At 41.6% G+C, this 22,765-nt stretch overlaps 1 protein-coding gene across 2 annotated transcripts in view; it reads right to left on the bottom strand.

Annotated features, from left to right (window-relative positions):
- Window positions 1-405: 405 nt before the first annotated feature.
- Window positions 406-22,765, bottom strand: part of BBOX1 (gamma-butyrobetaine hydroxylase 1) — a 41,489-nt gene continuing 19,129 nt past the window's right edge. For both annotated transcript variants that reach the window (XM_082204177.1, XM_082204176.1), the window contains exons 4-8: window positions 17,005-17,203; window positions 7,307-7,412; window positions 2,742-2,938; window positions 2,121-2,287; window positions 406-1,132 (exon numbers count right to left, since the gene is read on the bottom strand). In XM_082204177.1, the coding sequence (XP_082060303.1) occupies window positions 972-1,132; window positions 2,121-2,287; window positions 2,742-2,938; window positions 7,307-7,412; window positions 17,005-17,203 (830 nt within the window). In that variant the 3' untranslated portion in view covers window positions 406-971. The remainder of the gene's footprint in view (window positions 1,133-2,120; window positions 2,288-2,741; window positions 2,939-7,306; window positions 7,413-17,004; window positions 17,204-22,765) is intronic.

Here is a 22,765-nt window from a genome sequence, read left to right as displayed (position 1 = left end):
ACTGATGCAATAGTGAACTACTTGAAGTGGGAAACATGGAAGAAAAGAATTGCCAGTTCTGTACGTCACAGGAATTCCATTATGGTAGCATAGCCAAATGGGAGACCAATGCAAGACATACATTTTTCACTGTCATACTTTCTGTATGGTTTGCAGTCACTCTGTGCTTGTTTATTGTTACTATTTTAAAAGAAAAGCAGTATCAGTTTGCCTTTCAGATAATCTTTTGGGACTTGATTAGAAGATAAAACGTGTTGCTCTCGATGTAGCAGAAGATAAGACGTGTTGCTCTCTGTGTAGCAGGCAAAATACATATTACTATTGTAAAAACCTCAACACCATTTTTAGCCTGTCTTTCTGTCTGTAAGAAGTTTAGAATAACAATAAACAGTAAACTCACAATGGTTAACACAAGAAAAATCAACGTTTATTTTTTAAAAAAACCCACCCAAATCAATAAAACATTTTAAAAAGTATAAAAGACAAAGCCAGATGAAAACAGTGAACAGTACCCTTCAAAAGCCTGCTGAAACAAAACAGCTTTGCTTACAGACCAGCAGTGATATAACTAGGTGGACTTAAATGGGAAAGGTATTCCACAAAGTAGACACCATTACCAGAAATCCCCCTGCCCATTCTGGTTTCTTTGGCAACATCATTGGCAAAGCATAAGCTTTCAGATGGGCTCCAATACTTGTTGCAAATTCTTCACCACTTCTGCCCGGTCATCCTAGTTGCTTCCTTGCCCGTAAATCTCTGGGGAAAATAGGAAGTTTGGCCAGGCTGTTGTCAGCAGGAAAGGCCGTTTACATGATGTTATGCTAACCACTCACGTCAACCTTGTTTTAACAGGGGAGCAAAAGCTAAGACAGCCAGGAATTCCCTGAGGACACTGAAAACCTAGTGGATCCGTTGAAGGCCACCCCACACCTGCTCAGGCTGCAAGTCCCCAGTAGTCAAACTTTCAAGGGTTACTTTCTGCTCAGAACGTTCTTTCGCAAAATTCGGAGCCTTGACATCACCACATCCCAGTCTGCATAAGCCCCTTCAAGGTGACGGGATATCTCTGTTCCTGCTTCGTAACTCTGCCGACCGTGAAGTAAACGCCAGTTGTCAAACACTACTATTTCACCTATAAATATGACGAAGGGTACGTTTTAGAATACAATTAGTAGTAAACATGTATAGAGTTTTCGAAAATGCGATAGACCAGGAGAAGTGAGAGACCAGGAGAAGGCCGGCCCAAGACATTTTGGCACCCGAGGTGAACCACAAAATGGTGCCTCCCTCCCTACTAGGGAAACAAGGGTGAGGGAAGATCTACATCAGGAACTGTGGGGGGAGGGAGGATAAATATCAACATTGGGGTCTGCTGCCCCTGTGGATTCTGCCACCTGAAGCAGTTACCTCATGAGTGGGTCAATCCTGCTCATAGCTGACAATGTTTTGTGTTAGTGAAGCCCCATCAAGGCATTTTTGAAAATTGATGTGGCAATGCATATATAAATAATACAAATTTGTTGGATTTTATTGCACTAGCCAAATAACATCCAAAGAAGGAAAAGAAAGGGGAACACACACACACACACACACACACACACACACACACAGCAGTCGCTACATAGCTAGAGAAGAATGACAATATAGTTTTGAGCAGACCCAAGAGTAGGAATGTTGGAGAGATTCAGTGCAGTTCACATTTTAAGGTGAATTTTCCCATTTCATGAAAAAAAATGCAATTTGGAAAAAAAATCTCTCTTTCAAAATTCAACCTATTTTTGGGATTCAATTCTCTCAAGAGAATGTGTACAAAATTGTATATATTGGTGAAAATGACATAAAAATGCAAGAGAAATTCATTGAAAAAAATGTATGTAAGTCAAAATTGCATGCAAATGTGTATATTAGGAGAAATATGCACTAAAATGCTGGTGAATTCTGGAGAGGACTTTTTTTTAATTGCAACCTATTGAGGAAATGCAATGAACTGCATTTAAGACTAAAAAAAAAAAGGGAAACTGAGAGAAACCACAATTGGCAGATTCTTCACTCCTGCATAAGAAAATTGCTATTCTTGCTACTAAAAGCATTTTGGCTTATTATGCAGTTACTTTACTTACCTGGTTTCATTTTGTAGATGCATTTATTATCTTTGCTGTTTAATAAATCAACATAGTCCTTGAGAGCAGCATAAAATGGCTTTACTTTCTCAGCAGGTATATCAAATACTGTGTCTCTGGTTGCATTGTTGAAGTTGATACGAACCACTTCACCTTTCTCATCCACACTGTTGAGATATATACATAGGGAGAAAAATGTGATGTCCTGAAACTATTTCAACAGGTTTGGTGTAAGAAAACATAATTCGTAATTATTTGAAATTGTTTCGTCTTATAAGGCTCCCATAGCAGCAGTTCTTCACTACCATGCAGTGCTTTGCTAAGGGTTATGGTAACAAAAAGCAGAATTAAAGATATAAAGATAAATTTCTCCTCCCCCCCCCAACCCCGCAACTCTCCCCACCAAAGTATATTACAACGTGATACATCTAATAGTACAGACTTTTTTGTTGAAAAAGCTGCTATTTTTTTCTTGTCCACAAGATGGCAAGCTCACTTTTTGTTACTGAAATGGTGCAAAATGATAGCTGTTGCCTGTAATTCAAGATTAAACAGCTAGGCAGTGCCATCAGTACAGGATGAGATTGGTACGGTATAATCAGATGCTACTTTGTTACTTACTCTATAATTTTTTGTTTGGACTGCATGGAGAAATCGCAGTAATCAACCCCAATATCTGTGAAGTCCACGTAGGTGGAGGTCAGGATTTGGAAGGCTTGAGGGTTTTGTTGCTTAAGCTTGTTTGCTACATGAAATCCATCCACAACTTCACTTTCTCCCCCAGTAGGAGTCTGTTTTATACAATGGAGTAACTGAATCTGTAAGAAATTAATGCCACGTTATAACAGGCACCGATCTAGAAATGTCCCCTTTCATAGTCATCAGTTTATTGTTGTGGACTACACTTTTATTTTAGGGACGCGAGTGGCGCTGTGGGTTAATCCACAGAGCCTAGGACTTGCCGATCAGAAGGTCGGTGGTTCGAATCCCTGTGACAGGGTGAGCTCCCGTTGCTCGGTCCCTGCTCCTGCCAACCTAGCAGTTCAAAAGCACGTCAAAGTGCAAGTAGATAAATACCGTATTTTTTGCACCATAACACTCACTTTTTTCCTCCTAGAAAGTAAGGGGAAATGTCTGTGCGTGTTATGGAGGGAATGCCTACGGGTGGCATGCCTACGGATTTTTCTCCTCTAAAAACTACGTGCGTGTTATGGCCGGGTGCGTGTTATAGAGCAAAAAATACGGTAGGTACCGCTTTGTCGGGAAGGTAAACGGCGTTTCCGTGCGCTGCTCTGGTTCGCCAGAAGCGGCTTAGTCATGCTGGCCACATGACCCGGAAGCTGTATGCTGGCTCCCTTGGCCAATAATGCGAGATGAGCGCTGCAACCCCAGAGTCATCCATGACTAGACCTAACGGTCGGGGGTCCCTTTACCTTTACCTTACATTTTTATTTTAAAAAATCATTTCAACTCTGAATTAGCTTTGCTTTTGCCTATTGCAAACCACACCCTAGGCCTTCAGGATGGGCTGGACTAGATTTTTTTTTAACTTGAAAAAGGTTCTGACTCAGTACAGTTTTACACCTGTTTTCTACCAGTATTGCTCCAGTGGCAAATGGTTATAATACTTATAATGAAATCTGGATCAGACCTAGATCATCCGTCATATGCACAGATAAGTATGTGCCATTACTTTATCTCTATTTCCTGGCAGGAGAGATGCCATTTCAGTGCAAACACAAAACAAAGCTGGCTAATAAGGGTAATGAATGGGCTTGCTGACCAATAGCCATTATACAGCTGCTTGACTCGATTTTTGCAATTGCTCCTGAAAAATGTGGGGGCAATTGTATTCAGGCAGTTGCAATTACTCTAATTAAAACTAAGACACTGGGTATGTTTATGGTGCAAAAATTATGGGGAGCTTTATAAAAGACTCTTAAGTCTAATCATACTGTAAAACATTGGGTTAAGTGAATATAAAACTGCCTAAGCACTTATTTCTGCTCACTTGATGTTCCTACAGGTAAGACTACTAATCACCTTTATCTGCAAGACTGTGGAAGGAAATCAGTGCTGTCTGCCCATGACTGTGGCAGTAGCAGTAAGGAGTAGGACTGACTAATGACTGTGTGTGTCAGCTATCATGCCTTCAATCCTTTCAAACCAGCAGGGATAGAACCCAGACCTGTCCAAATTTGGAGCTTTCCTGGAGTCCCCATTATTTACTAAAGTGGGGCATGGTATAGGAGGAAGGGGTCCAGAGGTAACAGAGCCTGTTTGGTTAAGCCATGGAAAATGGAGTTCCATTTAGGTACTACTGTGAGAATGCACAGCAGCATCCAGCGACATGAGGAAAGTAGAGCTACGTTTTCCATTGTTCCTAGTGGCCATGCTCACTACTGCTTTCCTTGGGGCAAGGAGTTCCATGGGCATGCTTTCCTCAAGAACTGACCTTTGCTCTTGAGATATTGTGACTCAGCCTTTGGGCAGAACTTGCTGATCCAGAGACTCTAAGTCAAGAAGGTTTTTAAAAATATATTTTCCTCCTCCTGAGCCCACCCCACTGTAATCACCTTCTGTAAATTCTTCTCCAGTTCTCTCTTCACACTCAGCTTATACTTTATTCCTCTTCCAGCTGCCAGTTTCTTTCATCCCTCCTCCCTATTCCTTTTACATTCACTTCTTCCCCCTATAACTGCTTTCTTTTATTACCTCTTTCCTTTTGATACCCAGTTTATTGATTTATAACGTTATTATTTTACTAATAACAATGAATGGTTAATATCTATTACAATATGTCACTTTCTAATTTCCTTCAGCACTTTCTCAGGCCCTTTCTTTCTCCTCAGAGGAGGGAGACCTCCCTTCCTCCCCTCCTTCCCAACTAGCTTTACTCAGTATGCAAGGAGTTCCTGGTGCTGGCATTGGCTCAGCCAAAAAGCCAAAGTACAGCAGGGCAGGGCAAGCAAGCAAGCGAGAAGGCACTGGGCAGGATGTGGCCCTGAGGCCCACCTTGCAGCAGCCCAAGGTTCACTGGTGAGTCTCAGCCCACTGTCCAGAAAAGACTGTTGTGAAGGTGGGGCAGGAGAAACGATATTTTTGGATCCAGTTACAGATAGGTAGCCGTGTTGGTCTGCCATAGTCAAAATAAAAAAATTCCTTCCAGTAGCACCTTAAAGACCAACTAAGTTAGTTCTTGGTATGAGCTTTCGTGTGCATGAAGAAGTGTGCATGCACACGAAAGCTCATACCAAGAACTAACTTAGTTGATATTTTTGGAGTCACTTTGTGCTACTCTTTGCAAAACATTTTGGCAACATTTCAGAAAGCATCGTAAAATTAGGCAGACTGAGAGAGCGTGTAGATGGCAGATTGCTTCCAAAAATGAAAAAAAGACAAAACAAAACACCATTTCTATTTCCTAAAAGTATTTCTGAATTGAAAAAAGATTGTGGCTAACATCATATGGCAGTGTGTGATTCTTGGCACATGAGACAGTGAGCTAAGCTTCTCACATGAGGGATACCCCTCTGTTTCCATGCCATACCCGCTTGTACAGCACTGAAATGAATTTTCAAGGTAGCGCAGTGAAAGATCTGGCACCTCTTTAGAAGCACATGACGCTGGCCTGCTCCATTCATTAATAACACGATTGCTACAAATCGTCTGAGGGCCTTGAGCAAAAGTTTCCGACAGCATCTGTGGTCTGCACATTAATCTCCCGCCTGTGCTAATGCAGACAGAAAGGCAGAGCTTTTGTCACCATGTCATAAGTTCAGTAGGTTATTCAAGCGCTGGACAGACATGTTTTTTCCATGTTCTCCACTGCAACGCCTTTGCTTCTCGACAAATGGATGCTTTCTTGTGGGCAAGGGAATTTGAAGGCTGTCCTGCCCCCACTGCACATTTCTCAATGCTACAGGTGAATGCTGAGTAGCCTTTGATTTAGGAGAGTTGCTTTGTCTACATAAGCCTTCCAGAACCTGGTGCCGTCCAGATGTTTTGGAGTTTAACTCTCATCAGATCCCCTGGGGGACACCAAGTTGTGAAAGATTGGTCTACACCAGTGTTTCCCAAACTTGGGTCTCCAGCTGTTTTTGGACAACAACTCCCATCATAACTAGCTAGCATGACCAGTGGTCAGGGGTGATGGGAATTGTAGTACCAAAACAGCTGGAGACCCAAGTTTGGGGAACACTGGTCTCTACACAGAGAACTTGTTGGAATCAGTGTAAGCTCCACCAGAAGGTGTATTCACACTGTTCAATTTGCACTTCTGCTGACTTCTTGGCAATCAACAGGGGATTATAAGACTCTGTTGGATGTTGATTGTATGCAGTTGGCATGTGGCTGTGGGACCTGATTAAGGTCACGTGAGACCACTCTAAAGATCTCTCACTTTTTTCCTAGTGGGAAAGCAATGTTCAGTGATGTAGGTGCTTGTTCCTCTGAAAACTTCTCTGCAAAGTGTCACAGAGCTCCATCTTCTTCTCAATCCTGTTCCAACATAGATACAGGACTACTGTCTTAGACCATATGAAGATTCAGCTGTTGAAAAGATCTTGTAGTTGTTGCTATTGTGCAATTAATACTGTCCTCATTTTACTTACAGATGTCTCCCCATCTCTCCCAGTTTGTAAGATCTACCACCCACTATGGCATCAGAACAAAGATGAATCATAATTTATTTAGAATCTAAACTTCTGTTTTCTGAGGTTCTCATGGGTAGCCAACATAGTGACCTCCAGATGCTGGTGGACTACAGTTTTCATAAGCCCAGCAAAAATGGCCAATGCTCAGGGATGATAAGAGTTTTAGTCCCTCAACATCTGGGGGCCTCATGCTGTCTACCCCTCTTGTAGATTGTTGAGACCCAACTGAAGCTGAATCCAGAAAGAATAACATAATGGGTGACAGGTTGTATGACGAACTGGTGGGATGGAATAGCATCTGGAAATAAACTTTGGTCACTGAGAATAAGGGAGCAGCAGCTCGATCAATAGCTAAGTGATCCTTTCAACAACTAAATTCTGCCTGAGCTTACAGGATAATGATAGGTAGAATAGTAAATAAAAAACATTGACAAACACAGGTTTCAGATAAGATGGTTTTGGATAGTTCCTAGTTTTCTCCTTGCCTCACTAGACAGCAACACTGCATGTAGGAACATTGCTTCCTCTTACCCCAGGTGGAAACTGAAGAACAGGGTAATCAGTATGAAAACTCAGCTTCTCAGTTGTGTAAGCCACATTGTTCGCGTCCGCTTTGTCTTGAACTTGCCATGTGGGCCTTTATAATGAGCAAGAAAGAAAAAAGAGTGGTTGGAGAAAAACGTAATAATCTACCTGTAAATCTGGCTACTTAAAAAAATTGGCGGGTCATAAAATGTGCGTCATCATTTTTATGAGATGACTATTTTAGAACCACCGGGACAAGAGAGGAAAGGGTTAAAGCTTTTCCCCCTGCTAGCTATAATCTTGATAATTACCAATTCCCCAGCAGCTCCCATTTGCATTTATACATTCAATGTCATGGTTAGAAGAGACATTCCTCAGTCTCTCTTGCATAGAAGGGAATACTTTTTAACACTACACTTGTTGATATACTGTTTCTGGAAGTACTTATAAATTCATTTTCATTAAGCGGTTAAAACTGTTTGATCATTTTCATTAAGCGGTTAAAACTGTTTGATCAATCTAATCAATTGAGTGTCTAAACACCAAAGCTCTAAGCATTATAAGCACTCATTTGGAGTGTCTAGATGCCCTGCATTTTTCAGTGAAATTTGTTTTGATATTGCTTGGGACATCAAAGGGCTTCTTTACAAAACTTGCCTTTCAAGAGAAAACAAATGTGCCAATCATAAATATTGAGCTATATACACATCTCATTTGTTCCCCTTCGAAGTTAAGAGCAGGCTGCACAACTAATGCTCCCTATTTCCCTCTGCATTTCCAAGGATTAATGAACTAACATGAACAAGAAAGAGCGCCTTTGCTGGCAACAGGGACAGATTATACAGGGTGAAATGGTTGAAATACAAGGGAACGTAGAAGACAACAACACATTGCAATGCAGCCAAAATATGAAGCAGAGGCCAAGACTGAAAACCACATTCTCTGGTTCAAATAAACTTTGGGTGATGGAATCCCGTCAATATCAAAAGCATAATACATAGATCAGACATTGTTTAGGAAGTGCCTGTCAATATACGCAACCCATGTCGTAGCTCAAGAAAATAATTTAAAAGGAAATATTTAGCATAGAATTGGTGTAGAACCAATATTCAAGACATTGCCCACTGAAAACTGAGAGAGAATGTTTATTTTATATCACACCTCAAATAAATATTTATCTGTTATTATTTATCTATTGTTATGTGTTCAAGGATTTGAGTCAGACCTAAAATCTGCAAGCAGAAATTCTAGAAAGATGTGAATGGTAGTCACAAGACTATTTAAATGTCATGGGGAATGCCATATGATTGTATGGTACATTATGTACTCAAGAGAGTGTGAGCTCAATTCTGAAATATGACAACCTCAACCACATTTCCACCCTGCTCAATTTGTATTATGTCATCTGGGCTTGATGGTACGTTTGGCCTCTTTAATTAAAAAGGCTCCAAAACAATTTACTGGTTCCCAATAAATTTAACCCTTGTGACTTGGTTGCTTCTGAGGAAAGCTTTTTAAAGAGAGTGATAGCTTTCTTTTGTTTTGTTTAATCTGTTTGCATCCCGTGTGATTAATGCACTGGAACATTACACCCATGCTGGGGGATACAAAATTAAATGCAGCCCAGTACAAACTTGGAAGATTAACAGAGGAAGCTGTAACTAAGAGGCAAGGAACCCAAAGTAAAGATGCTTGAAGAAAAGAGGAATGAAGTAGTGGAGGATACAGGAATTGAAGGAGAAGGTTGGAAGACCCAAGGAGAAAGGAAAACTCCATATTAGAGGGCTGAATAATGCTGGTTCGCAGTGGGTGAAACACCAAGATGTAATTATTGGGGATATTTTCTTCCAAGGCAGTTGCTTTTTCCTATATCCTAATGCTACTTATCTTGGGTGCTGTAAGTCAGGATCACTTATTGTACTTTCACCCTCTTCTGCACAGAATGAACTGGCTCTCAAGATGACCAATGATAAAGTACAATATATAATGTGTCCCATATGTTAAAAAAAAATACAAACAGCAGAAAGACCCACAGATATGTTTTGTTTATTGCCCTATTTGTATCATTGTTTACTACCTTTTATATATGCTTCCAGAGTACACCATAGTTTATTTTTGTATCTGTGAGTCTGTTTTTTCTTGTCTAAAGATGATCAGCCAGATCTTCCTTGCAATTATGATTTATTGTATAGCGACTTGTTTTGATTTTTGAAATTTAGGAACCCAAATCTTGGGTTTTGCTTAAGCATGCTATCAAACACAGGTCATCAACTGGTGTTGGCCTGAAAAAAGGTGAATTGCAACAGGAGCACTGCCACTGTGCAAAAGTTGTCCACGGGTCTGCTAGGCTATAAAGGCAACATTTCACAGTTTGGCTTCTATCTCTGTCCCTTTTCTTTGGCGCAGAGGGGCAAAGTCATCTCCAAGAACCAGCTTTTATTATCCACACAGGCCCCTGATTTCATCATGTGTCTGGGACTCAAGTTCTCTGGCCTAACAATTACTTGTATCTAAAGTGCTTGTAAAATTTAACTACAATTCCACAGATCGGGAGGGTATGTTTTAAAGTAATTCTTTAATTTCCCCCTTTGACTTCTTTATTTTTAAAAAAGACAGTTCATTTGATCCACGTTGAAATTTGGCTGTGCTAAACTTTCCCTTTCTACAAATTTGCCAGCCTAATTAAATATGCAATTTATAGATTAGCAACTGCACAGTGGATGTGCCATTGTTGTTTTTGTTTAGTCGTTTAGTCATGTCCGACTCTTCGTGACCCCATGGACCAGTGCACACCAGGCACTTTTGTCTTCCACTGCCTCCCGCAGTTTAGTCAAACTCATGCTGGTAGCTTCGAGAACACTGTCCAACCATCTCGTCCTCTGTCATCCCCTTCTCCTTGTGCCCTCCATCTTTCCCAGCATCAGGGTCTTTTCCAGGGAGGGATGTGCCATAGAAGAGTGCATATCCATTGTCAATGTTTGTTTAGTGGGCCACTGGGACTAATTATCTGTTCTTTTTTCATACATTCTGGAAATGGCAACATCCCAAATTTTATTTGTTGTTGTCAGTGACCAGATAATTTCAGCCTAGCAAGACGAAGGTTTTGTTTTCCTTCAGTCATTCTCTTAGTACTTGGCTGAAACATTTACTTCCTCTCTCTTCATTAGCAAGTGATGGACTAATGAGAGAGAAGGATCTCCTCCACTATTCTCAGCATCAGAGTTGGATGGCCCTATTTCCTTCATCCACACCATACTACGCTTAGCCAACCCTGCATACACCAATACAGGATTCATGTGGCCTTGTACAAAAACATTATCGGGGGAAGCAAATCATTGCTGCTTCTGGAAGGAATGTGACTCTTCTAGCCAAGCCTTAGGAGTATTTTTCTTTCTTCTGTTTATTTTAAATAGCTTCATCCATAGAAGGGAGAGACATTTGTTGTTTATCACACTGTTAACTCTCAAAAGGAGATGCTAAAAATAAAAGAGATGTTTAGCTGGAATTGTTATTATCCAAGAGGCGAAAAACATGAAAGGTATTCTTTGGCTCCCTCTCCCCGATGTTCTGGATTTTGTGTCTAAAATAGTAAAATCTTTAACTAACAGAAATGGCAAAATTACAGATGGTAACATTCAAATGTGGCATGCCTTTTCTCCTCTGCTTCCCCCCACCCCATTTATAAGTCATCAGAGAGAATCAATCATCAGAACTGTAGATATTAATGATGGTTGTACACTTTACAATTGTTGCTGTTTCCTCGGGAAGGGCTGCGGCTCGGCCTGTGCTGAACGGCGAGATCTCCTTGTGGTGGACAGCAAGGTCTGAGAAGTCCTGACTCGAAGAAAATGTGTGTGCAATGTTGGGGATGGCTGGCGCGGCTGCGTTTGAGCAGCAAGCCACGCCCCCACCGAGCTTCCCTATTGGGTGCCGAACCGGGGAGGGGCGTGGCACCAGCCCTGGAGTTGAAGCAGGGGGCGGAGCACCCCCTGCATGATGCGGGAATCGTCTCCCGCTCACAACCCCTCCCCTCCTGGGAGGAGGAAAGGCTTTGTAGAATGCTTTCCTCAGGGAGGCTGGTTTGACGCCTTTCTTACCTATCTTACAAGGGCCTGTAGATTGGCAAAAAGTAGACCATGACAACTGAATAGGCTAGGGCAGCTGTGGAGAACCTATGGCCTTTCAGATATTACTGAACTACAACTCCCATCCTCCTGGGCCATTGGCCATGGTTACTGTGGCTGATGGGAATTGCAGTTTAGCAACATTTGGAGGGCCAAATGTTCCCCATTCCTGGCCTAGGGTCAGAAGGCCAAATGGTTGAGACTGTTAGGGATCCACTAGTCTGAATTATGAATGTCTAAATGATAACATTTTCATGCCAACCATTTTCTAGTGTGGTAGAGGGCTTTCAGCTTAGGACAGTGTTTCACAAACTTTTCTCTCTGGGCCATTTTCAGAATAAAAATATTCTCGCGACCACCGAATTTCTTCATTGGAAAACAAAAATAAGTAACTTCTATCAGTGCTTGATTTATATAATAGAACACAGCTATGTTAGAATATGATCATGGGACATCCCGAAAGTATAAATTCAGCTACATGAATTATCTGCAAACTATAATTAGACATGTGTCTCTTACATGTGTACCTTAAGTATGTATACAAACTCAATGAGAGGTGTGAGCTTGCTTTTGCCAGGTAATATCATTTATATTAGGTCTAATTTGAGACAAAATCTCATCTCCTCACCAATAAAAAGAAGCCTTTCTCTTTTCTGATCTTTCATATTTGTCAAAATTGAAAATCCCTGTTCATAACAATACAACATGGAGAACTATAGAAGAATAGCCAATGCTACTGAAGAGAGTCATGGATACTTTCTGGTTGTATATATATATATGTGTGTGTGTGTGTGTGTGTGTGTGTATATATATATATATATATATATATATATATATATATATGCAGGTTTTGGTGTCTTCGGGTGTCTTCCCGTGTAAGAGTCGGGGTGTCTGTGCGACGTTTCGACGAGGTATCACTCGTCATCTTCAGGCTGGTGCTTTCGGCTTCTTGTTACTGGAACAGAGCAGAGTCTGGTGTTTGAGTTCCTATAAATACTGTTGAGGGGTGTGGTGTATAGCCTCCAACGTTCTGGGCAGAGAGGAAGTTCCTAGATTAGTGTGCCTTTTCTTCTTTTGTTCCTTAATTACTTGAGGGATATCTTGGGTGATTTCATGAGTGATATTCTGAATATCACTGGGTGGGTCATTAAGTGTAGATTAGTTGCTAAAGCTTTCGTGTCTTGACCTCTTGAGCTTGTGAAGAGTTTTTCTGAGAAGATGGCTGTGCTGCATTTAGTTGTGCTCTGGCTTGGCTTCGTGTATAGGGGCGAGCTATGGTTTTGTGCCTTGTGCCAGCCAGATCTGTGTAGGGATTGCAGGGGGGTGCAGCATCCGGAGGTGCCACTATAGTTTGGCTACTGGATGGAGTCTGTAATATGTCTGTGGAGAGGGTCTGGGTTTGGGTCTGGTGTGGTTGATTGGTGACGGCGTTCTGTGTGCCTCTGGTTCTGGTGTCGGTTTTTGTGGGGAGGGCTAATTTCCAGATGTCTGGCAGGCGGGACGTGTCGTCACGCTTGTTCATGTTGTGAGGGTGTTTCTCTATCTCGATGGCTTCCATGATTATTCTCTTGTGGTGATGTTCCATGTTAAAGAGCAATTTGGAATCTGCAAAATTAATTTCGTGTCCTGTTTCTTTCATGTGTTGGAAAAGAGAGGAAGTTTTTTCTTCTTTTTTGACGGCATTCTTGTGTTCTGCGATACGTGCATTTATTCGTCTGTTTGTTTGTCCAATGTACGTGGCTGGGCAGACTTTGCAGGGTATTTCATAGACCCCTTGGTTTTCCAGCTGGATTTTGTCTTTTGGGTTTCTGAGGATATTGGCTATTTTTTGGTTGGTGCAGAAGGCTGTTTTGATATTGTGTTTATGGAGGATTTTGCTGATTTTGTCTGTAGTGCCCTTGATATAAGGAAGGAGGGCCATGCCATTGTTTTCTTCTGTGTCTTGGTTTTTGGGGGGTGTTTCTTTTTGGATTAGCTTCGTAACCCTGTTTTTCTGGTATCCATTGGCGATTAACACATTTGAGAGATTCTGTAACTCAGTTGTCAAGTGGTCTTTGTCAGCCAGGCGTTTGGTTCTGGAGATGAGAGTCTTGGCTACGGAGTTTATTTGTGCAGGGTGGTGGTGTGATTGTGCATGTAAGTAGCGGTTGGTGTGTGTTTTTTTCCGGTAGATAGTGTGTCCTAGGGAGCCATCAGGTTTTTTGTAGATTAGGACGTCAAGAAAGGGGAGTTGGTTGTTGTCTTCTATTTCCATAGTGAATTGTATTTTGGGGTGTAGGCTGTTGAGATGTGTGAGGAAGCTATCTAGTTTTTCTTTCCCGTGTGGCCAAATTACAAAGGTGTCGTCAACATATCTGAGCCAAAGTTTGGGTTTGTGTTCTGACTTGTCTAAAGCATTGGTTTCAAAGTGTTCCATGTACAAATTTGCGATGACCGGTGAGAGGGGTGATCCCATAGGTGCTCCTTCTATCTGTTTGTATCTTTGTCCATTGTGGATGAAGTACGTGTTGGTTAGGCAGTGGTTGGTCAGGTCCAGGATGTATTTGGGGGGGTTGTATTTGTTTTGAATGGCTGTCAAGGCTTCATTAATGGGCACTTGAGTGAAGAGAGATACAACATCGAAGCTCACAAGTAGGTCATCGGGATGTAGGTATTGTTTCTTTATTGTTTCTATGAACTGGAAGGAGTTAGTAACGTGTGAAGCGATGGATTCTGCATAGGGCTGAAGTTGCTTAGCGAGAAATTTAGCGAGATTTTGTAGAGGTGAGCCTATGGAGCTGACTATTGGTCTGAGTGGTGTTCCTTCTTTGTGTATCTTGGGGAGACCGTAGAGTTTGGGGCATCTGGATGATTTTTCTCTGGGGATGATTCTTAGCTGGATTTCTTCACTGATAGGAGAGGCTTTTATTTTGGATTTGGTGGTTTTTTCCAGATAGGTGGTGGGATCTGTTTTTATAGGTTGGTAGGTAGGGTCTTGGAGTATATTTGATAGTTTTGCTTGGTAGTCCGATGTGTTCATCACAACAGTGGCGTTGCCTTTGTCTGCTGGGAGAATGATTATGTTGTTGTCTTTCCTCAGGTTGGTGAGTGCTTTCTGTTCTTCTTTGTGTAAATTGCTTCTGGGTGGTTTGCTGGAGCAGAGGATGTTGGTGACTTCAAGTCTGATTTTATTGGCTTCATCTGGGTCGATTTTGGTCAGGCTAGCTTCGACTCCGCATATGATGTTTTCCGTGGGGATGCGTCTCGGGGCGACTGCAAAGTTGAAACCTTTGGAGAGTACTTTGGTTTCAGTTGGGGTGAGGATCCTGTTTGATATGTTATGTACTGTTTGTACATACATGTACATGTACTGTTGTACATGTACTGTTTGTTTCATGGGTTGTTGTGGAGGGTGGCTGGGCTTCTGGCGTTTCTCTAGTTTGTAGAGTTTGTTGGTGTGTCTGTCTGTCTTATGTGAGGTCTCAGTTTCAGCTCTCCAGACGGAGAGCCAATATCCTCAGAAACCCAAAAGACAAATAGCCAATATCCTCAGAATAGCCAATATCCTCAGAATAGCCAATATCCTCAGAAACCCAAAAGACAAAACCCAGCTGGAAAACCAAGGGGTCTATGAAATACCCTGCAAAGTCTGCCCAGCCACGTACATTGGACAAACAAACAGACGAATAAATGCACGTATCGCAGAACACAAGAATGCCGTCAAAAAAGAAGAAAAAACTTCCTCTCTTTTCCAACACATGAAAGAAACAGGACACGAAATTAATTTTGCAGATTCCAAATTGCTCTTTAACATGGAACATCACCACAAGAGAATAATCATGGAAGCCATCGAGATAGAGAAACACCCTCACAACATGAACAAGCGTGACGACACGTCCCGCCTGCCAGACATCTGGAAATTAGCCCTCCCCACAAAAACCGACACCAGAACCAGAGGCACACAGAACGCCGTCACCAATCAACCACACCAGACCCAAACCCAGACCCTCTCCACAGACATATTACAGACTCCATCCAGTAGCCAAACTATAGTGGCACCTCCGGATGCTGCACCCCCCTGCAATCCCTACACAGATCTGGCTGGCACAAGGCACAAAACCATAGCTCGCCCCTATACACGAAGCCAAGCCAGAGCACAACTAAATGCAGCACAGCCATCTTCTCAGAAAAACTCTTCACAAGCTCAAGAGGTCAAGACACGAAAGCTTTAGCAACTAATCTACACTTAATGACCCACCCAGTGATATTCAGAATATCACTCATGAAATCACCCAAGATATCCCTCAAGTAATTAAGGAACAAAAGAAGAAAAGGCACACTAATCTAGGAACTTCCTCTCTGCCCAGAACGTTGGAGGCTATACACCACACCCCTCAACAGTATTTATAGGAACTCAAACACCAGACTCTGCTCTGTTCCAGTAACAAGAAGCCGAAAGCACCAGCCTGAAGATGACGAGTGATACCTCGTCGAAACGTCGCACAGACACCCCGACTCTTACACGGGAAGACACCCGAAGACACCAAAACCTGCATTCCTGTACCCGTGAAAATCTACGAAAGCATATATATATATATATATATATATATATATATATATATATATATATATATATATATATTACTATACTATACCACACTGAAATGTTTTAAATGTTTCTTTGATTGTCCATGAATCTTCCTGCCAACTAATTGCACTAGTTGCTGGTTCAGTTCAGGACCAGGCCCCATTTAAAGCACTGTGCTGAACTTTAAAGCCCTAAACAGTTTGGGAGCAGGTTACCAGCACTCGTTCAACCTTCAAGGCCCTACTTATATGTCACTACTTGGGTAAGTGCAATCAGGTTGGTAGGCAAAAGGGACAGGACCTTTTCAGTGGTGTCCCCAGGACTGTGAGACTATATTTCAGCTAAAATTTGTAATGCCTTATCTTTGCAGGCCTTTAAATGGGCCCCTAAACTAAGGTTAACAGATGCCCTTGTTTCCTGGGGACAGTCCCTGGATTTACAAATCAGTCCCCTGACAAAATCCTATCATTCCTACTGAAGTTGAAAAGTGTTCCCAGATTCATTAAAAAAAATAAAAATCTGGTAACCACAGCCTAAACTGCCTTCTCTTAAATCAGGATTTCATTGGTTTGCTGCATAAATTTCCCTGAATTTCTGGAACTGCTATAAATTTGTATAATTTTATCATTCTAACCGGGTTGAACGTTTTGTGATTAGATGATAGAATGGGGGGAAACAGTACACAACAGAAACTAGGATGCAAAACCTTGCATTTCCATCATCTCTGTAAAATATCTTGCTAGAATCTTGTACCACTGACTATCACTATGGAGAAAAATTAATGCAAACTCATTCTGTGCCAGTGTATTGTATACTTGAAACAACTGGCTGGAAAGCTTTTGCGCCAAATAAATTTATCTGGCTACATAACTATCACTAATGCAAAGAAAATGCTGAATTGATAGTAAAAGAATAAATTAATATCTCTCTACTCCCACCCCTGGAGTGATGTCAAGCAGCAATATGGGTCATAAATTTGACAAGAGCAAGCATATGTAAAAGCTTTAACTTACCCATAAAATGTGAGGCGAAGGAATCCAATACGTTGCCCAAGTTTAAGCAGCTCTCCCTGTCTGCTGGCAGCTCCCGTTAAGAGCACGATCCCTGTCCTTTTAAGGGTGACCAGCCACTTGTATGCACTTTCATCACTGTGCAAGACCTCTTCAAAGGCCAGAGTTGGCAGCTGAAGATCAGAACCCCAGTACTGACGTTCTGTAAAAGCCGCATTAAGAAAAGGGAACACATAAAGAAGTATTAATGATTATTAGATTGTTAATGAAAAGTACTAATAAGTACTAATTAATGAGAAGTATTAATAAGATCTACTTATTTCAGTGTTACAAACTGGAGTCTATCATTAGGACACACAAAGCTGAACAACTCCATTTAAAAGAGGACTCTTTCAACCCCTCACAGTGCTGCTGTAGCATTTTATTAGCCTTGCATGAAAACAATGCAGCCAATTTTTTTTGTACGGCTTCCGAATGGCATCTGCATCTGCCAAAGGGGAAAACGTCCCTCATTATTAATGTATAGGGGAATACTAAGTTCAAAAAGTAACCCCTGGGACATTTCCCAGGAAAGGACTTTGCTCTTTTACAGTGTGTGCAGAATGCTGCCTATTGTATAAACAGACACAAGCTTTAAAAGCAATTCTAAGAAGCCATTTGCCTCTTGCGTTATGAACCCACCCAACTAAAACCTATCCAGTCTAGCTGAAGATATTTTTCTTTGTGTGCACAGCACTCCAAATCTGTCTTGTCTCAGATGTTTGCAAGTTGAAGGTTTTCAAGGACTAAGTTAAGAAGCAAGATGCTCCAGGTTCAGCCACTGTGACTGGAGCACGAGGAATGCAGGGGCTCAAAGAGTGGGTGTGGGGGGTACTGCTGTCTTCATGCTCTGCCCCAAAGCATATGGATTGTCATTGTTGCAGACAGGATGCTGGATTAAAAATGGACCCTTCACCTGATCAGGCAATGCTCTTTCTATGCTCCCATGGAGCAAAACCCATGCACTTTCCCAGGGTTGTTATTATTGTCTACTTTACTTTCAGCGATGCATGTGATGATCCAAGATTTCCCCTGGAATTCTTGGTTTACCATCACATGGTTTAATTGCTGCCTGATCATGAATGGAAGAAAAGAGCCTTTACTGCAACTATCTATGCAGCAGTAGCATAATGCAAGCAAAGATACACAGACCCAACAGAAGCAAACAAGCTAATTATGAGCACACTGTGTGTGGGTGTGCCAGTACATAAGTACATACAGACCACCCAAATGAATTGACTTCATTGGAAATTTTTCTCTATAATAAATTCAGGCAGCCAAGGAAACTTGCTAAGCATCCTTTGCCAATTACTTGATTGCTAAGCAGTTAGATTATGACAGGGGAAACATATTTCCTACTGGTCTTCAGGAGAAATGAAGGACAAATTAAGACATGGCAGGGCAGTTATAGTTGCCTTAGTCACGCACTGGGTGAAGATTAAGCCATTCTCCATTTACAGCGAAATCAAAGCACATGGACTCCCCCCCACTCCCGTTATGCTGTCTCCTCATGGTTTGTCAAGCCCAAACACCTCTTCTCTCAACCTGACTCTGATACCAGAACTGGGAGGAAAAGGCTCGCATGGCAGACTGGAGGGGAAGTATGGGGTGGGCGATTCACTCCCCTGACTTGCACTCCCACCTCCTTCTTTATACATGAATAGAGAAGGCAATAAATAATAATAATAATAATAATAATAATAATAATAATAATAATAATAATTTTATACTCCTCCCATCTGTCTGGGTTTCCCCAGCCACTCTGGGCTGCTTCCAACAAAAGATTAAAAATAAATTAAAACATCAGTCAGGACGATGGGGGTGGAGACGCTCCTTCAGGTATACTGGGCTGAGGTTGTTTAGGGCTTTAAAGGTCAGCACGTACTGGGAGCCAATGTAGGTCTTTCAAGACCATTTAATTTAACTATTATGGCTGTCCCCAGGGGAAATGCTGATTGGCCCAGGATGCCCCACGCACATGGAAAAGCTCTGTGAGCATACATCAGAATGCATATAGACCTCTCTTTTGCAATTACTGAATATGTATCAGACGGGGAGTGTGGCACATAACCAGGCTCATGAACACTTGCCCTGTCATATCGTGCAAAATAATAAGTATGAAAATGGTGTCTTCTGCTTCTTGTAAAAGTAAAAAAAAAATTATTGAGTTAAACTAGTTGAAGCAGATGAAAGACTAAGGAAAAGGAAATTAATTAAAACGACCCCACTATTCATGGAAATATCCCAAAGGATCATCTCAGAGCTGGTCACTGAAAAGATGATCCACAATGAAAAAAATGTGTTTCAAGGATGTAGGAAACTACCCTGGATTATTAAAAAAGAAAAAAACCTTAAATGACAATGGCTGTTACTTTTGAAATAGCTATTCCAAGCTGCCATGTGGAAAAGCTAAAGGAAGGCTCCAAGAACCATCTGCTTAAAATTGCTTAAAAGTAGAACCTTTCTAATCACAAAATTAATAATTATCCCCTGGTAAAAAGTAGAGTTTGCACTGCACATACGAACACCCTGTGGAATATTATCTGCTTGTTATCATCACTATCCTCTTGCCAAGCCAAATAAGATTAAATAATTAAGGATATTCTGTGAGTTCATTCAACTAAACAACAAGGAAAGACATCATTTAACATTCCAACTGTTACTGAGAAGTTACAGTTTGTGAGGACTCAGAGTGGTGTTTTGTAACCTACTGTGAATGGCTCCTCCCACTCCCTACTCCAGCTCCTACCCCTTGCTCTGGGGCAGGTAAGGCCTGATCAGCATAATCAATCACAAGATGTGGTCACATATACCATTTGAATGGCAACTGGGGTAGGAGGGCTCAAATATTTTATTGGGGGGATGGGACAAAGGGACCTTGGCCTCTAGGAGTTGGCTTCTACATTCTGGGGGCAAGGGACCTTCACTCAGCCCTATGCCTGCCCTGGGATCTTCCCCAAACTCAGACCCAACAGCCCTCAATGCACTCAAACCACCTCCTTGGAACCTCAATCCAGTTCTCTGCCCTGCTTGCATGTTCAGAAGACAACCTACAGACCAGTAGAAAATCCACAGCTGAACTATGTGGCAGGACCTTTTCGGCAGAACATTCCTAAATCTACAAATGCTGTGGCAGACGAAAATGGTCTCCAGTTCAATTATTAAACATAGCTATTAAATTCAAGTTCTGTTTAGGAAAACAGACCAGCAGCAATAACTCTGCAGGCGTTGTTCGAGCCCACCATAAACTTAAAAGTGGTGGGTACTCAAGATTCTAAAGTTAACTTGGTTATTTATTTCACATGCTGTTTCTTGTGGCAGGTACGCATCTCAGTGTAGTCAGCAAAAGCTGCCCCGAGCCGACGACTGCAAGTAGTAAGAACAATTTTCTCCATTTGCAAGGTTTGCATTTTCCAACCACAGCTAGCATGTCTGATTCCTCTGGCTTAAGCCTGTTAGAGGGAGAGTCCAAGAAACACAACGCACACATCCTAATGTAAACCATCCACACAAACCATCTTTCTATCTGACTTTGTGTTTCTAAGAAGCTGTGGCATGACTGACAAGTTGCTGATTCCCCCCCCCCCAAATATTCCTAAAATGAAGAAAACACAGTGTGGTCCTTGAGGAGAAATGTAATCACACCTTATTAAATTCCTTAGCAAATCTGCTCCAACACACATTTTGCTGGACTCAATAAACCGTGGTTGCTTCACTATAAACAAAGAATGGCTCTTCATGAGGGGGACGGAAGGTTGCTTCCCAGATTAAGCCACTCTGACAGTAATAATTAAATTACAAAGCAAATCCAATAAAAGATAAATGTGTTTGCCTGGTGCATAAGTCCTGTGAAAATTGATGGGTTCCACTGTACGCTTTATTTTCTAGTTTTTCTTGTCTTATTTTTTTGATTTGGCTCCTGAGGTCCCAGCAGCAGAACCCCATTCAATGGGATGCTTCCGCTGGTGGGAAGGGAAATTATTTTCATAGATTCCACCTTCTCCCTGCAGTTGTTTGAAGACTTACTCCAGAGCACTTGAGGACCCTTCAGAACAGTGTGTGTGGCTACAGGGAAAAGAGGAATGAGTGAAAATCACCTGCTTTCTCCTTCCATGAGATGGAGCCTTAGCTGGATCAAAGTCTCTTCCACAAAGCCATTGTAACAAGGAGAGTTGGTTAGGCTTAGATCTGTAGTCCTCTCCACTACTGAAAAGGGGCCAGCCCAAGACATTTTGTGGCCTGAGGTGAAGGACAAGATGGCATCTTCTTCTAATCCATGTACAGAAGCTGACAACTGGTAGCTGAATATTACTTTAACACCGACGACAGGTTAGCTTCCATTCTCTGCACCCGAAGGTAGCGCGCTAGTTTAGAGATGGCCTGGCTATATGGCACAAACACCTCTCTTTCAACATCTCACCTTACTACTATTACTACTACCACTCTTGGGTAAAGTTGTATTCATTTTCTTGGCCATTCTTTGTTTGCACGTGCTCTACAAAATGAAAAATTACTACCTGGAAATGAGGGAAGAAGTGGTTACATCATTATGTCCATACTGTGACATTTCTAACACTCATGTATTATTGCTTAGAATGTATCTAAAAAAAGGGGCATAGTTTTCTTGACTGGTGACTGAAAGGCTTCCACACTGAGCACTGACTGTGATATACCAGGCTTTGTTCACTCATTTTTAACAGGGAATCTGCATGTGTTTCATCTCCATTTTTCCAGACTTCAGAAAATCCAACTTCATTTTTTAACTCTATGATCCCAAGTGTTGATGACCTTTTGCACTGTCATTCTGGCCTGTATTGATTCCTCTAGCCATTTTCTTCTTGGTTAACTGTTTTTCCTCTTGAGGAACCTTTAATCATTCCTTTTCCAAATAGCATTATTTTTGTATCCGCTTCATTTTTTTCTGCCCCACTCCCAATGGCAGTGCCGGCATAACCATCACAGAAAGTGCATTGAAAGAAGATGGCAGAACAAAATTATATCATCCCCTCCAAAAAAGCAACAACAGTTGGGGCTGGAGAAAGGGGACTGTCCATTTGGCTGCAAAGTGTTAGAAGTCAGGAAACAGACTTACTATTCTACTTCCAGATTAAAGCAGAACCGTGATGACTGGAGGCTGCTAAATGGGTGCACATCTTGAACAAACATCAACAACAATAAAAATCATAACAATTGAATCTGCAGCTATTTTCCAACAGCAGAGAAGACTAAAAAACGCAGCTCACATAAACATCCATTATAGCTAGCCTAAACAAAATGTCTCAACAGCATGCCTCAATGGGCCAAGCGCTTCAAAATCTGGCAAATGACAAATGTTAACCAATTCCATAGACACAGGCTGAATGCAACAGAAAGTCATGATAGCACCTGAGTGGCTGATAGGGCTCATAGGAACGTAAGAATTCTGCAGATATTCTTCTAGAGAATGGAAAGTCACCATCCAGCATGGAAGGAGTTAAAGATGATTATCCTTCAGATTTACAAACACTTTTATTGAAAATAACTCAGCAAATACCAGGTCAAAGCAGTATGTACAACATGCCTTTGTCTAAAATGTTGAAATAACTGGCTGTCCAAAAGAATAGCTTTGTCCCACAGAACACTATATGAGATGTAACAATATAATGCTTTCTAAATTGCTTAAACGCTTAAACATTTGTGCCTAGCTATGCACCATTCTGCCATAGGGCTTTTCTAAATGACAGAC

Source organism: Podarcis vaucheri, assembly GCF_965113315.1.
Source record: "Podarcis vaucheri genome assembly, chromosome: 1".
Taxonomy (NCBI): domain Eukaryota; kingdom Metazoa; phylum Chordata; class Lepidosauria; order Squamata; family Lacertidae; genus Podarcis; species Podarcis vaucheri.
This window is presented reverse-complemented; position numbering and strand designations above follow the sequence as displayed.